At 37.8% G+C, this 14,924-nt stretch overlaps 1 protein-coding gene across 3 annotated transcripts; it reads right to left on the minus strand.

Annotated features, from left to right (window-relative positions):
* Positions 1–53: 53 nt before the first annotated feature.
* Positions 54–13,947, minus strand: apip (APAF1 interacting protein). 3 transcript variants are annotated; one of them, XM_084359220.1, is made up of 8 exons: positions 13,841–13,947; positions 8,081–8,149; positions 6,715–6,815; positions 4,446–4,494; positions 4,215–4,332; positions 3,462–3,597; positions 705–872; positions 54–545 (listed from the first exon to the last, which is right to left on the minus strand). In XM_084359220.1, the coding sequence occupies exons 2-8, from the start codon at positions 8,144–8,146 to the stop codon at positions 446–448; spliced, it is 738 nt and encodes a 245-aa protein (XP_084215346.1). In that variant the 5' UTR covers positions 8,147–8,149; positions 13,841–13,947; the 3' UTR covers positions 54–445. The 3 variants fall into 3 exon arrangements, with proteins under 3 accessions (XP_084215346.1, XP_084215347.1, XP_084215348.1); XM_084359221.1 differs by having other exon boundaries at positions 8,081–8,163; positions 13,841–13,939; XM_084359222.1 differs by lacking the exon at positions 8,081–8,149 and having other exon boundaries at positions 13,841–13,941.
* Positions 13,948–14,924: the final 977 nt, after the last annotated feature.

The following is a 14,924-nucleotide window of genomic DNA, read 5'->3' on the forward strand; positions in this document are numbered from 1 at the left end:
GAAACTTTGTTTTTAGTTATGGAAAAAAAATCATTTCAAACCATTTCTGTGACTCACGGTTTATATTCCATCCATTTTATTGACCAAAGTAAAGGCAGTTAGTCACCGATTACAGACCAATTTAAACGCATAGCATGATCTGGTGTACAATAAAACCTTGATTCCAGTGCAGTCCAGCTTGAATAGGAAAGCTTTTGAACCTGTGGACTATGATCTGAAAGCTGCTCATTCATGAGCTGTCCCACAGTGCTTTGCAGCGTACCTCCGGGTGCTTCCGGATCACAGGCATTCAATCTCCTTCAACCCTGAATCTGCCCTCACCATCAAATTTCATCAAATTTGAAGCAGGCCAGCGTGAAAGGCAAATGATTACAATCTGCTCTCCTGATTGAACTCCACTGACCTCTCTGCAACAAATGGCTCTTTTAAAAAGCACCAGTGAATGTCAAACTATTCCTTTTTCTTCCATTGGGAGGGCTGAAGGGTCCAGTCCACTCTGCTTCATCTGGACAGCGATGTCGAACAGGTAGTCATAGCATTCACACCTACAAAATGCAGCAGGATTTTAAGTGTTGGAGGAGTAAAACAAAGTATAAATAATCTAAATCCTTTTTTCCATATGCCTGCAATACAAATATACGAATATATTCTTGGTCATAAACAAGATCAAAGAGGTTAATAATGCCAGGAGGTAAATAACTCACATGGTCTTTGCCTTTTCCCAGGTCTCCCCCCAGACGTAGACACCATGTCGGCGGACGAGGACCGCACACGAATCAGGGTATTCCTCCATTGCCCTCGCCATCCGGTCTTTCAAGTCCTTCTCCTCTGGTGTGTTTTCAATAATAGGCACAACCAGCGTGTCATCATACCTGGGTATATGCAGGGAACAATACAACAGATTACACCCAGGCTATTAAAGGCTGAATATGTGACACTTTGTACATTAATATAGCAGCAAACAACTATTTGCCTTGTAAAGCATCTATGTTATTGTGCCAACTGGGCCACGCTAGTGCATGTGAGCAATTTGGGGAAAGACAGTTGGGTTGATGCCCAAACCATCGATATTTGACCACCCACTCAACAATCAACTGTCTTTTTCAGAAATCGCTTACTGCAGGTTTAACTATTTGGGGCTTGTACTTTTGCCATCAGACCTCTGTCAGATGGAGGCTGGGTAGACAGAAACATGCCTGTTCCCAAAACTTGACACCACCGTTTGCAGTACAGTCACTCTGATTGTGAGGCAATCAAATCAAAGCAACACAATGACTGAATGAGGCATGTGGCTCAGGAGGTAGCTCAGGTCGGTCACTGATCGCAGGGCTGGTGGTTTGATCTTCATCTTCTCCAGAAAACCCAAAATTGCTCCTGATGGTCAGGCCAGCACCCTTCCTGGTAGCTCGCTGCCATCAGTGAGTCTGTGCTCGAATGAATGTGTGACTAAAATGTGTTAGTCACTCTGGATAAAATCACTAAAAGAATCTCAAATGCGAGGATTTGCTCTTTTTCTCGGTTGTATATCATTACAAGTTGAATGTCTTGAGGTTTTGAACAGTTTGAAAGCAATTTGAAGCTGTCACCTCAGAGCCTTTTCGACATTTTTTGGACATTTACAGAGTGAATGATCAATCAAAAACATGAATAATGAAAATAACCATTTTGTACTGCCGTAATCTAACAGACTCCTGACTGCCTCCTTCCAATTCTAACCAGAGAGAAAGGACCTAGACCTCTGCCAACATTTTCTCCTTTTTTCTGCTGCCTGTATGGGTAATGACTAACGAGCACACTGTCAAATCTTTGAACTGTTAAAGTGTTACTCCCATCTGGCTTTCCCATCAATGCTAGAATGTGAAGTGGATCCTCTAAAAGAAATGAGGCAATTTTAAATGACTTAATGTATTATTTTACACAGTACCTGATTTTATGTAGTAAAACGTGATGAAATTAAGTAAAACCTATCGAAAGTCTTTTTAGACAATCGGGAGTAGTAACAAAAAAAAAAAAAAGAGCCTATGACTGTGTTGTACGGAGGAATTTCTTGATAATGACTAACATGTTTCAGCCTGTGATTTGCATCCGGCTTATTGGGAATATTGGGACATGACAGAGCACATTCATGTAGGAAGAGAGCATGGCCAAGAGAGAGCAGTACATATTGTCATGTGGTTTATGTACAAATGGCTGCAGACTAAGATGAAACTGTACTCTTCATGTGGTTGATTTGATGCTTTTCTTAACCCTGGTGAAGACAATGAGCCTAACATGTTTGTTTCCACAGCCAAGTTGGCGCCTGCAATGGACGATGCTGGAAATTTCAACTGTTGGATTGAGTGTGATGAACTTGTGACAATCTCCACCTTGATTAATGATCCTTGATAGGCAAGTTTCCTTCATTTTAACAGTCCGTGGAAGATGAGCAACACGTTGGCATGAATCAGCATTTTTGCATGAGATTCATGGCGATGTGATTTGTTGGTGTCTGTAGCAGAATCCTGTTTTCTCTCATCTGGAGAACACGATTTGTCGGCACTACAGCACTACAGTTCTTTATTATCACAGTGTTTTCTCACATTTTGCTTTATCAAAAAATTGCAGCTTCTGCGATTTGAATATTACACTTGGACATATTGCAATTTCAATAAAATTGAGTTACTGGCCAGCCCTACTGGTGAGTGAAATATACTGAAATATTCGGAACATTTCTAACGTGTGTGTCATCCTGTACTATTGTACTCAGGTGTTTATTCTTAGGGTTGCTAACTCCAGTGAGATGAAAAAGGTAAGGATTCTGACAGTAAGGTCAAACTTCGATTTGCGATGCACTGCTGTCAGCGCGTTGCTGCTGCAGCTGAGTCACACAAAACTGAAGTAGTTATAGAAGAACTACACACTATATTTTTGTTTCACTGTACACAGATTCTTGTTGGTACATGATGTTGATCGAGGTGAAAAGTAACTGCCTTTTCTGCTCAAAATTAACTTGTACTGTATGCGTTTGGATTTGAAGATTAGGTTCAGCCAGATAATTGCCTGTGCCATTACCCTGCCGGAAAGGGCAAGACTCTGAGGTCTATTACACATGTCGTGGGTTTGCATTTTTTTTAAGCATTCAGGAAGAGGGGTTCTAGCAGACTTTGAGAGTGTAGTTACTCTTTACTGTAGCTCTGTTAAACTGCAATATTTCAAGTTACAGCAACCGAAACCAGTTTTATTTCAAACACGAGGTCGAGCAGGGTTGAGCCTTTTCTGAAGTGAGTCTGCCCGGGTGGAGGCGTACACCTTTTGGATCTTCCATATTTGTCATTCGAGTCAGTGAGTTTGCAGCTTCAGTCTCTACTATGACTGGCAAGACACTTTTATAACCAAGACTTTACAAACCTCGACTTGACTGAGAAATGCAAATGCTTGGAAACTCTTTGGACCTCACTAATCCTTGCTGCTTGATTACATACCGATAGTTGGTGCCTGAGGTGCCCTTACGAATCCCCTTGATCATCTCCTGATGTGTTATCCTGAACTCTTTGCCAGGATACAGCAGTGTTGCCATGACAGCAGCCTTGGAGTGGGTGTGTATAACTGCCTGTGCCCCTGTATTTTAGCAAAGGAAGAGCAGATTATGATTTTTGAGAGTCATCTACTGGTATTGTGTTTCTCAAGCTATAATTTTTTTTAAAAAGCAAGAAAACGTTTGCCACCTCCCCACAGGTGATGATCACACATCAAGGTTGACTAGGTTGTGAAATTCTTTTGTAAAATTTTAGTTTTGTTTGTAATGGTTTTGAGTTTCAGAGGCAAACTGAAAACTTTCAAGTGGCTTTCCAGGATGGAGGGGATGAGTATTTGATACACAAACTTTTGAAGAGAGGTATTTCATTAAAATGTTACCTTTAATTTGACCTTTAATGCTTTTATTCAATAAAAAAATTGGATTTAGGAAAGTCTAGAAGAGCCACACAATTAAATTATTTTATCTCAATTCAAGTTAGCCGGGCACTAAACTGGAAGTTAGCTGGCTCGGCAGAAGTGCACACGCTCTATTTCACTCGCTTCAAAAACAAATGCACACGCTATCAAGATCTAGATCTTTAGAAACACTAAATACATGACTGCATTTGCCCACAGGGGCCAAGTTCTTTTTGGCTGCTTAAAATAAAAAAATAAAAAATTGTTGGTGCGTGTATGAACTATGGATACATGTATCTCACCTCTCATAGTATAGGCATTCATAAAAAGGGGTGTACACTGGCTCTTCTTCAACTTCTTCCAGGCAGGTGGACAGCTGATGTCTCTCTCCTCCACGTCACACACGAACATGTCTTCTGGCTGAGTAACACAGACAATAAAAACACTGATACTTATCTGAATACTGCTCCATCACAACTCTGATTATTTAGACCATAGAACGATATTTCACACCGTGGTAAGAACCTGCTCACCTGTATTCTCTCTTTCTGGACACCTGATGGTGCGATGTAGATCTGCTCTCTATGAATCACACAACACACAAGTATGTATGTATTAACATCAGGGAGAAGAATGAGGACAGTAATGTAGTTCCTGAAGTAGCGATTCACAGAGTTTGTTTTTCATATCATAATAGGGCATCATGGCTTTGTGCAGCATACAAATAGATGGCCTTATTTTTTCTTAATTTGTCATTAATTTATTAATGTACTAAGTTCAAGTGTTTTTGCTAAAACAAAATCTTAAAGAACCACTCACTACAGCTTTTTTTAGCTATCCATGAAGGACCCAATCTCCAAGGCAGTTATTCAAAGTAATTCTTTATACTTATGCAACAGTTTTCTACAGACTTTTCTGCAGTTATTATGAAAGACCAACTCAACCAGTTTTACACAATAAAGTATGTTTACCAGTCTAGTGCTACTGCATTTATGGATAAAAGTAGTATAAAGCCTTTTTGTGGGTCCAGAGGAAGCTGCATGCAGTAGCTAAGTTGCATTGTGGGTAATGTAAGCACCAGGTTTTGAGAAGAAGAAAGAATGTGTGGATTGAAGAGGGCGATATCTCTGGTTCTGCTGTGTCTATTTTTATCACTTGTTTTTGAATTGTATATAATGAGTCCAACAGTGTTATAGGAGTGCAATGCTAGACCAGTTGACTGCTTTTGCATCTTAGCCCCAAATGAGTGACAGGCAAGTTATCAGATTATGTGCAGCTTCCTCTCGAGCCACAAAAGACTTCAAAACTACTTTTTTCATAAATGTTAATCATTTTTTAATCTAAAACTTTTTGTGTCTTAATCTTCATTGTTCCATGTACTTGCAGTTCACTTTGAACTGCAGACATGCATTGTAAATAATGTTGCTATGACACTCTGTTTCATTTCCCTAACCAAAGAAATTAGTCACTGTTTTTGAAAACTTGACTAAACTTGATTAAAAGATCTAATAATAAAAAAAAGGCCTGAGATTAAAATCAACCGGTTTTTAGTGTTATACACACAGCGTCTCCTTAAAGTCTTTGCAGTGATCACAATTTTGCGTACATTTTCGGAGCCTTGCTTCCCGATAGAACGTACAGGATGAAGCCATTGTAAGCTTCTTTATCGAACAACAAACACAGGAGATAAAGGAGTAGCCTATTGATTTTTTTTGTGCAATGTTTGTCGAGACCGCCTCAGGCTCTGAGTCATTTCTGAGTCAAACCACAGCTACGATGAAAGAAATAAAAAAACAGGCCTCAAAACTTAAAATGCAGACCTGCACTCCTGGAAAGTAAAAATACACTCATTAGGATTTTGGTGTGGAGCTGTGTAGTGTCTGACAACACTACTGTCTATTCAGATTGCTGTATGTGTTACATAAAAACCTGCTCTCTTTTATCTGGAGTTTTAGAGTAGTAAGTCTTGGAGGCTGAGCTGAACAATTTAAGCAGCAATTTATAACCAGCTACAATATGGAAAAATCTGAATGGCTCTCATTTAGGAGACTATGTAGAGGATGATTGGGGCTTCAAATATCTTGTGATTTTAAACATATTTTTAACTACAAAATAGTCATTACTCCATCAAAAACGCAGTCGTTTTGAGGAGTAATACTCTGAAAAGCTGAGATATTGCAGCGGAGCTTGGAACTACTTATTTTCTATCTGAATCTAAAGTATAATAATTTAACAAGATGAAAGCAAATTCTCCTGTGAATCATTTGAAAAGTTACAATTTCTTTCCATCTGAATCAAATACCAACACACACGGAGCGGCTGTCAGTAAATCTTACTTGGTTTCATCTGAGGTTTCATCAACTTACCCTGTTCGCTTAAATAAATGTCTGCCATTCCCCATTTGAAAAACGGATTTGCTAATGGGTGGTGCTTTTTCTGTAGCTGTCCTCCAAAACAACACAGTTCAAAGATGTTAGTAATAACCTGTCAAAGCCTTCAGTTTGAATTCTGTTTTATTTTGGCAAAACTGTGGCCTTCTGTCTTCACCCCAGATTTGCACACATTGCCAAAACTGATATAACTGACCTCACGTCAGTCTCCCTGCTTTTGTCAGCATACAAATGCTCAAAACAATCTTCACAACAGAAATACATTTTTGGCATGACTGTCGAAGATCAAGGTGAATTTGTGAATTCAGTTATAGTAGCCCTTAAGCTGTAGTAGTCACGGTTAAGCAATCATTTGAAAATAACCATTTCTGTTCCTTCACAATATTCCGCAAAAATTCATCGACATACGAACCCTCGTCTCAGACTGATTCCTCCGCCTGTCCCTGTCACCCATCCCAGCTGGTAGAAGAGTCGGCATAGCTCAGGGATGAGTACACGAGGATGCTCCTTCTCCTGTACGAACACAAAATTGTTAACCGATTAACATCAAGTTTAATACTCTTTACATAAATAGTTGTGGAGTAAAGTCATTAAGCTTTAATCGCACATGCTTAAAAGTAGGTGTTGGGTAGTGCTGCACCAGTAGTCACTGTAATAAAAACAGCAAAATATTCAAGATAAGAAATGCAGCATTTTCAATGCTTTGGAGGCAAAACTGTGAGTCAAAGGAAAAGTTTTGTTTTGTATCATGTTTGTTTCTTATTGCAACAAATGGACATGAACAGATCACAACCAACAATAAACCGATCCTACACACAGGTACAGCGTGTAAAGCTAAATTCAGATTATTCCTCTGTGTCAAAGAGCGCCATTGTGTCCCAAAACTATTAAAACACATCAGTTTTGACTTGTTCCTTAATTACTATAAACACCCACTGGCTCGATACCACACCAATCAGCCACAAGATTAGTACCACTGACAGATGAAAAGAAAAACAGTGATCATTTCATTAACATGCAATGCGCTTCTTGGAAACCATGGGTCTGGCATTCGTGTGGATGCCGATTGATGCAAATCACCCATCGAAGAACCCTTACAGGCAAGGTCCACCCCCTCATGGCAACTGAGAAGTTAAAAAAGTAAATTCCGGCACACACTTTTCAATCGATTTTTTTTTAAAAAAGGCTGACGTCTTTCTCGAGACTTCTTGAGAAGGGTTTCCCAGGACAAAATTTGATGGAAATCAACATGATCAATTTTATTCACTTCACCTGTTATTTGTTTTAAAGTTGTGTACACCAGTGTGCACCACCCTTCTGCTTTAAACACTCACAAAAGCAACAATGTGCATCAGTCCAAATCTGAAAATGCCTCCTAACAAAACCCGTTATTACATTTGCCAAAAGAAATGACTGAGCCTTTAAAAAAACAAAAAAAAAGTCAATATTCATTTAGTTTTGAGAGATGAACTAACACTGTTGGTTTTGGTCTTTTCATGGGATTTGTTGGCAATAATTAAATTGTGTGCATTCACTTATCTTTCCCCAGTTATGTTTTGAGTTATGCTGCACCATGACAGTGTCACAGCAAACATATTAATATACCATGTCACAAATTCATAGATCATAACTGCTTTGAAGAAGGAGTTAATGCTTCCGTAAAGACCATAAAATATCCATTCTCACTTTGGCAGTAACCCGTCAAGCTCAGGTGTTGTTCTATCGTGTCATTTCATAAAAATGCAGTTCAAAGTGTTTATCGGTCATGTCATGCTTGCCTGTTTGTCTGTGGCCTCTTGACCTGCATCTTGAAAGCCGTTGCTGGTGCCACACACAGATGACATATCCTGTGAGAAAACCACTGACAACATTTAGAGACGACACAATGCCAAGAGAAGATGTCTGGGAGAAGGTTGCAATAACATTGATTTTCATGTCATATGAGACGTGCTTAGTGCTCTTATGTCACTTCATTCAACTGAATGAAACTGCATACTGTCATCATTTTAGTTCCTTATTTTGATTTATTCCCTGTTGAAACTGGATATTGTTGAGATAACCCTCGGGGAAGAATAACAAAGAACTTATCAACCGTTCCCATAAAATTCCTCTTCTTCCTTCTCCTCCTACGTGCCAGAGAGGAAGAAAACATGGTTTCCTAAGAAAGAAAGGCAGATATGCAGCGCTACTCAAGAATCTCTGATGTCACTATCGGCTTAAATTCCTATTTATTCCAATGGTTACATAATGGAAAAAACATTAAAGATATGAATTTTTAAGGAAGTGAATGTAAGTAAAAATGGTGCACCTATTTGGAATTGATTGTTAAAAAGATAGTTAAAAGTGGAAAAAGAGGTGGAGTTGTTTTTCATTTGTCATAGGATTGGACAAATGAATCTGTATAAGATTGAAAATGGCTACACGAAAACAAATCAAACAAAGACGTTAAGTGGAAAACAATATACATCGTTATATGTATATTCTATATTTGTAAGAGGTGTCACAATTCTCTGCATCCACGATTGGATTTGACTATTGATTTTAAGGTCACGATTCAATTTGATTTAAGCTGCAGGTTACTGGTAAGTTAGCTGTGATGTGTCGTCTTTAAGGTTGTTTTCAGGACATGCACTGAACACACGCATGAAGGCATGGGTGGAGTGGGAAAAAAAAATACAGGGGGAATCGCTGATCCTGCTTTTGATGTCAATGATCAAAATTAAATCTCATTTGGATCAATTATAAAAAAGAATATTAAAATTGTGCCACCCCAATTATTTATTTAGTGCTCTCATTTTCCTCTACAATCCAATTTGTTTTTAATATTCAAATTATGTTTGAATTTTTAATACTCAATTTTTGTCCTTTTTTTATATTAACTATGAGCATTTTGAATAAGTAACGTGTGATAGCTAAGGCTAATTAAGCTTTGGCACTGGTAAACTCTGTGATGAGGAGGTGGGCATTGCTTTTAGATTTTGTCAGGTTAGAGGTTAACATTAGCACATTGAATGTGACATTTTGAAAACTCATTTTGAAACTGTCAGAACCCTAACAGAGACAGAAAAGCCCATTTGTGGCAGCTGATAGGCAAGATACTGAATATTGCTAGCGAGTGGTGTGACTTTATCACCCTATGCTTTTGTAAGCTGTTTGTGGGGCTAGCTGTGTAGTCAACCCCATCTTAAAACAGTGTTAAGTATGTCACCTAGCTAATGTCAATCAAAACCCATGTCCAGCATATTTTTCTCTTACACTACCAGTGCTTTACCCCAGTGCTCTCCAGCACCCTGCTAACACGTTTCTGCCACAAAAAAAAAAAAAAACTATATGGAGATGCGGCTCAAGGTGAGAAGGGCGAGATTAGTTCATGTTAGCCAACATATTTACAAACAAAAACAAAACGCACATTAAAGTTGTATTATTTGTAGCATTTGAATTATATTCAATTCCAGAAATTAACCGTTATGCAAAGCACTGTCAATAGTTTTCATGAGGACACGTAGGGTAGCTTTTTCTTTTTTGAAATGGAGACACATTGTCAATGCCAGAAAGAAAAACAATCAACTTTCACAGCTGATAATCAACCATATGATTATCACCGCTGACACGAGCTGATGGCAGCCATGACAGATAGCCATTTCCATCAAAAAGTTTTCTGAGGGCTAAATGGCTGCAAGGACACTTGCAGTAATTCACATTAATAATAATAATAATAATAATAATAATACATAGGTGTTCTACAGCACTTTTCAGGGTACCCAAAGACGCTTTACAAATACAAACAAACAGACAATACATACATACACATACAGGGACTAAAACTAAACTACATGTGTGACTTATTGTCTGCGAGAGAAGGATTGTGCTGCAGGACACTGTACAACCAAACACTTAGAGGGATCATCTTGGCATATTTCTCAGTAAGTGTTGACAGCTAATTAGTGTCCGTTAGCTTGTGTTAGCTTACAGTGAACACTTAGTGTTTTAATGGTGGGGGATAAGCTAATGTTGATAGATGTTTCAAGTTAGACAGCTAGAATTACCAGGAGGGCTAAATGTGACGCAACAGGGTGGACAAAATTTGCAAATATTACTACAACTGATAGTCAACTGTCAATTTTGTTCAAAACAAAGAGCAATTGTAAATCTCAGTGCTCCATGGTAAAGTGTGCGTAGGCAATGTGACAATGCATGCATGTTTAACATTACAGTAGTCCAGTACAGACATAAAGGTGGCAGCAACAAGTCTCCTTATGGTCTCCAAGGAAAATCAAGACCTGTTACTTAAATAAAAAACTCAAATATTTTAATATGAATACTGTGTTCACCTGAATATATGCCAAAAAGTATTTGCATTTCTTTGCAGCTGCTGTGATTTTTTTGCCATTGGAGGTTGTACTGTACATGTCGACACACACACTCTGTAACTGATCACAAGATGCCGCATTCAGTTCACTCAACAGGTGGCATTGCCGAAACTTTATTGTTTGTTGACTTTATTCCTTTGCAACATGCTACACAGGGCAAAAAAAACAGCGGCAATGAGCAAAACTGTTTTAGATTTACACGAACAAAGCTAAACTTACAGATGTGTATCTTGCAACCAATGAAACTCAGGCCGCACAATTGATCAACATATTATTGGAATCGCAGTATGGCCAAGTGCAATATCCTAACTGCAGAAGCTGCAATTGTTTGTTTTAGATATATTGTGTGACAAAACAGCATTATAATGATGTACTGCTGCAGAGATGCCCTGGCCTACAAATCTTGTTCTCTAGATGCAAGTAGGGCCGCACGATATGGTTGAAATGTTGGATATTGCTCTTGGTCATGTAATACTTTCAATAATATTTCAATTAATTGTGCAGCCTTTATCATAATAAAGTACTGTAGTGCTGCAGAAATGCCCTAGCCTATAAATCTTGTTCTCTACTTAGATTTAAAAACTTGTTTGTATGGTACAGACCCCAACAAATGTCACATCACCATGATTTAAATTGGATATTTTTCAGTGAAAGTGAAAAATTATGATTCAAGAATAACCATAACCAGTCATGTTAATCGTGAACCATATCGCAATGTGTCAAAATAGTCGCAATATGATTTATCTTAACCATCAAATCAAGACCTGTTACTTAAATAGAAACTCAAATATTTTAATATGAATACTGTGTTCACTTGAATATATGCCAAAAAGTATTTGCATTTCTTTGCAGCTGCTGTGATTTTTTGGCATTGGAGGTTGTACTGTACATGTCGACACACACACTTATATGAGCCACTCTGTGTCACTGAAACTTTGGCATGCAAATTTTTTTCAACGAAAGATTATTTAAGTTCATGTCATTTAATTGAGCGGCTCCCTGTTTAAAATTGCGTGCTTATCAGTTGAGTCATCTGGACCAGCCTTTTAGATGGGTTGGAATGAAAACAATAAAAAAATGTGTTCTACATACAATGGCATCTGTAACTGATCACAAGATGCCGCATTCAGTTCACTCAACAGGTTGCTTACCGCAAGTTTGCTACCTGAAACTTTTAAAACCATAACATTGTCATTTGTAGATTTTTTCCTTATGGTACCTGTACCAAACACAGAGCTATTCACAATGACGGCACTGTTTTAAGGTTTAACTTAATGTTTAAGCAAGTGGATTTTAAGACCGACAAGCAAACAAACAAATGGACACCGCTGAAATATGACCTGTGTACAGTAGCTTGTATCATTTGATCGAAGGAGAACATGTGGCTACATGTGTAAATGAAAGTAAAGTTCCAATGCTTAAATCACACTCTAGCCCCAGTTTGTGGTTCATATATTCAAAACAAGTTGCCACTCACCACAAAAAATATCTTTAAATTTCACAGAGCAGTCACCCCAATCACATTAATTGTAACAGATATTTTCTACTTTTTCCGATACTTGATTCATCAAACGATTAATCAAGACATAATTGTTGGTTGCAGCACTCAAAATGAAATAAAAAAGTATATTCAATCACTTTTATCATTCATTTCTGGAGGGCAAAGTTTTGCATTCCACGTGCGTTTCACGAAGACATACAATCAACAAATTCAAATCATGGCTTTGAGGAGAACTGCTCTAATGAAAGGCTTCTTTTGGCTTTTCAGTTTTGTCTTGTCGGGTACCACGTATTGATTTATACAAGTGAACTCTTTTGTAGCTGTTCTAGAAATACAGTACATGTTAGTGCACATACTAATTTGGAAGACTATGCAAATTAAAATTTATTGCACAGAAAGTTTATATCAGGTCCTTTCATCTGATCAAAAGAATCTCTGCCCCAGTCCTGGAGCTGAGTTGGAATGAAATCATAACCTTACATAACAGTCCTGCATGGGGAAACTGGTATATCTGATGAGAGGTAAGACATTCCATTCAGTTCACAAAACAGGCACATTGTGCAAACATTGCCACTTTACATTTTTTGGCCAAAACTTTATTGTTTGTTGACTTTATTCCTTTGCAACATGCTACATGGGAAAAAAAACAATAGTGGCAATGAGTTAAAGTGCTTTAGATTTACACGAACAAAGCTAAACTTACAGATGTGTATCTTGCAACCAATGGAACTAAGGCAGCACAATTGATCAACATATTATCGAAATAGCAGTATGGCCAAGTGCAATATCCTAACTGCAGAAGCTGCAATTGTTTGTTTTAGATATATTGTGTGACAAAACAGCATTATAATGATGTACTGCTGCAGAGATGCCCTGGCCTACAAATCTTGTTCTCTAGCTGCAAGTAGAGATGCACAATATGGTTGAAATGTTGGATATTGCACTTGGTCATGCAGTAATTTAAACAATATTTCAATTAATTATGCAGTCTTTATCATAATAAAGTACTGTAGTGCTGTAGAAATGCCCTAGCCTATAAATCTTGTTCTCTACTTAGGTTTAAAAACTCGTTTGTTTGGTACAGACTCCAACAAATGTCACATCACCATGATTTAAATCGGATATTTTTCAGTGAAAGTGAACAATTATACTTCAAGAATAACCGCAACCAGTCACGTTAATCATGAACTATATCGTAATGTGTCAAAATAGTCGCAATATGATTTATTTTAACCATACCGTGCAGCCCCTAATAAAAGCTACAGCTTGTGTTGTTAACTGAGGGAGAACATATGGCTTGATCTTAGTTAAGCTAGCTGAGTTACAGTACTCACGTTACGTCAAGTTTGAAAAGTTACGCTCCTCAAAATAGTGTTTAAAATCTGCCTCATCAAACGAGAAGTAAACGCTCATTAATATAAAGCTTGTCTCAGTTCAGCAGCAAGCGTTATGTTGTTTAATGATTAGCTAAAGATTATAACAGTTATGCTAAAAGTTCTGTGCAGTCGGTGCTAACCTGACGGCTATGGCTAATCAACATAAGTTAGCCTAACTTTGAAAGCAGGTACGTTTAGCTTGCAAACTCATTGTGCTGCAACAAGACAACAATAGTTTGACCCGTTACTCGTCAGACAGGTAAAACACACATGCAAAACATGACTACTTACCTTATGTTGTAAAAGCAGTAATATAATATTCGATGTCCAAGACGGCTAACGTCGCTGCACACATTACGTCATCAGTGTGCGACATCTAAACAGGATGTCGCATGATGTGAAAGCTGTCCACCAAACCTGTCGTTCTCCCTCTCTCCTTGATATATCCACTGCATTTTCTCAAAATACGGACACATCATCTGTGTCAGAAGAAGTATTGAAATCATTTAGCCAAGTTAAGTGAAAAAAAAACAATGATAAAAACACTCCATTACAAATAAAAGTCCTGTACTCCAAAATGTGCAAAAGCAAGTGACCACAAGCTGTATTAAAAGCAGGCTTATGAATTAAAAGTGAATACCTATTCTGCTGAATGGACCAGGTCAGTGTTATTATAGTATTGGTTGTGAAGCACAACATTTTTCCGTCACGTTTTTTTGTCTGCTAACTCCTTCCACATTTTTCAACATTTCAACTCCATTCAAACATGAAAATATTCATCTCAATCAGGACATTACTGCTAACATTCAGAATTTTCATATTTTTAAATAATTTCCTAGATATTTCACATTTTCTGGTCTGTTTTACCCATTCAAGTAAATGCACGGAATGTTCTTAAATCCCACATTTTCACACTTTTATTTTAAATTATAGGTGCTGTATCGTAGGCAACTGGACTTGTTTCAGTTTCGTGAAGATGTTTCACCTTCAGTTCTAACTAACTAGAGGGGAGTTGGCTGAGTTTTAAACTTTGTGTGGGTGTGACCTTACAGAGTCGTTAAGATAAGATAAGATGTTCCTTTATTAATCCCCCTTGGGAGAAATTTGCAGGTAACACAGCAGTACAGAGGGAAATAGGTAGCAGCACAAGAGTAAGTCTCAAATATAGAGACAATAATAAAGAGATATTGGAAGAATAAAATAACAATTTGAATAAAAAATATAATAAAAACTATTAGAATAAGGATACACATATTATACACAGCAACTGTCCTTCAGGACACATGTGAGCTTAGTCTTAGCTTAGGTATAATATAAGTCAATTAGAAATCACTTCAAATCAAAGCTAATTTTCAAACTCTTCCCAGTCCTTCAT

This window comes from Pagrus pagrus (genome assembly GCF_965226575.1).
Source record: "Pagrus pagrus genome assembly, chromosome: 1".
Lineage (NCBI taxonomy): Eukaryota > Metazoa > Chordata > Actinopteri > Spariformes > Sparidae > Pagrus > Pagrus pagrus.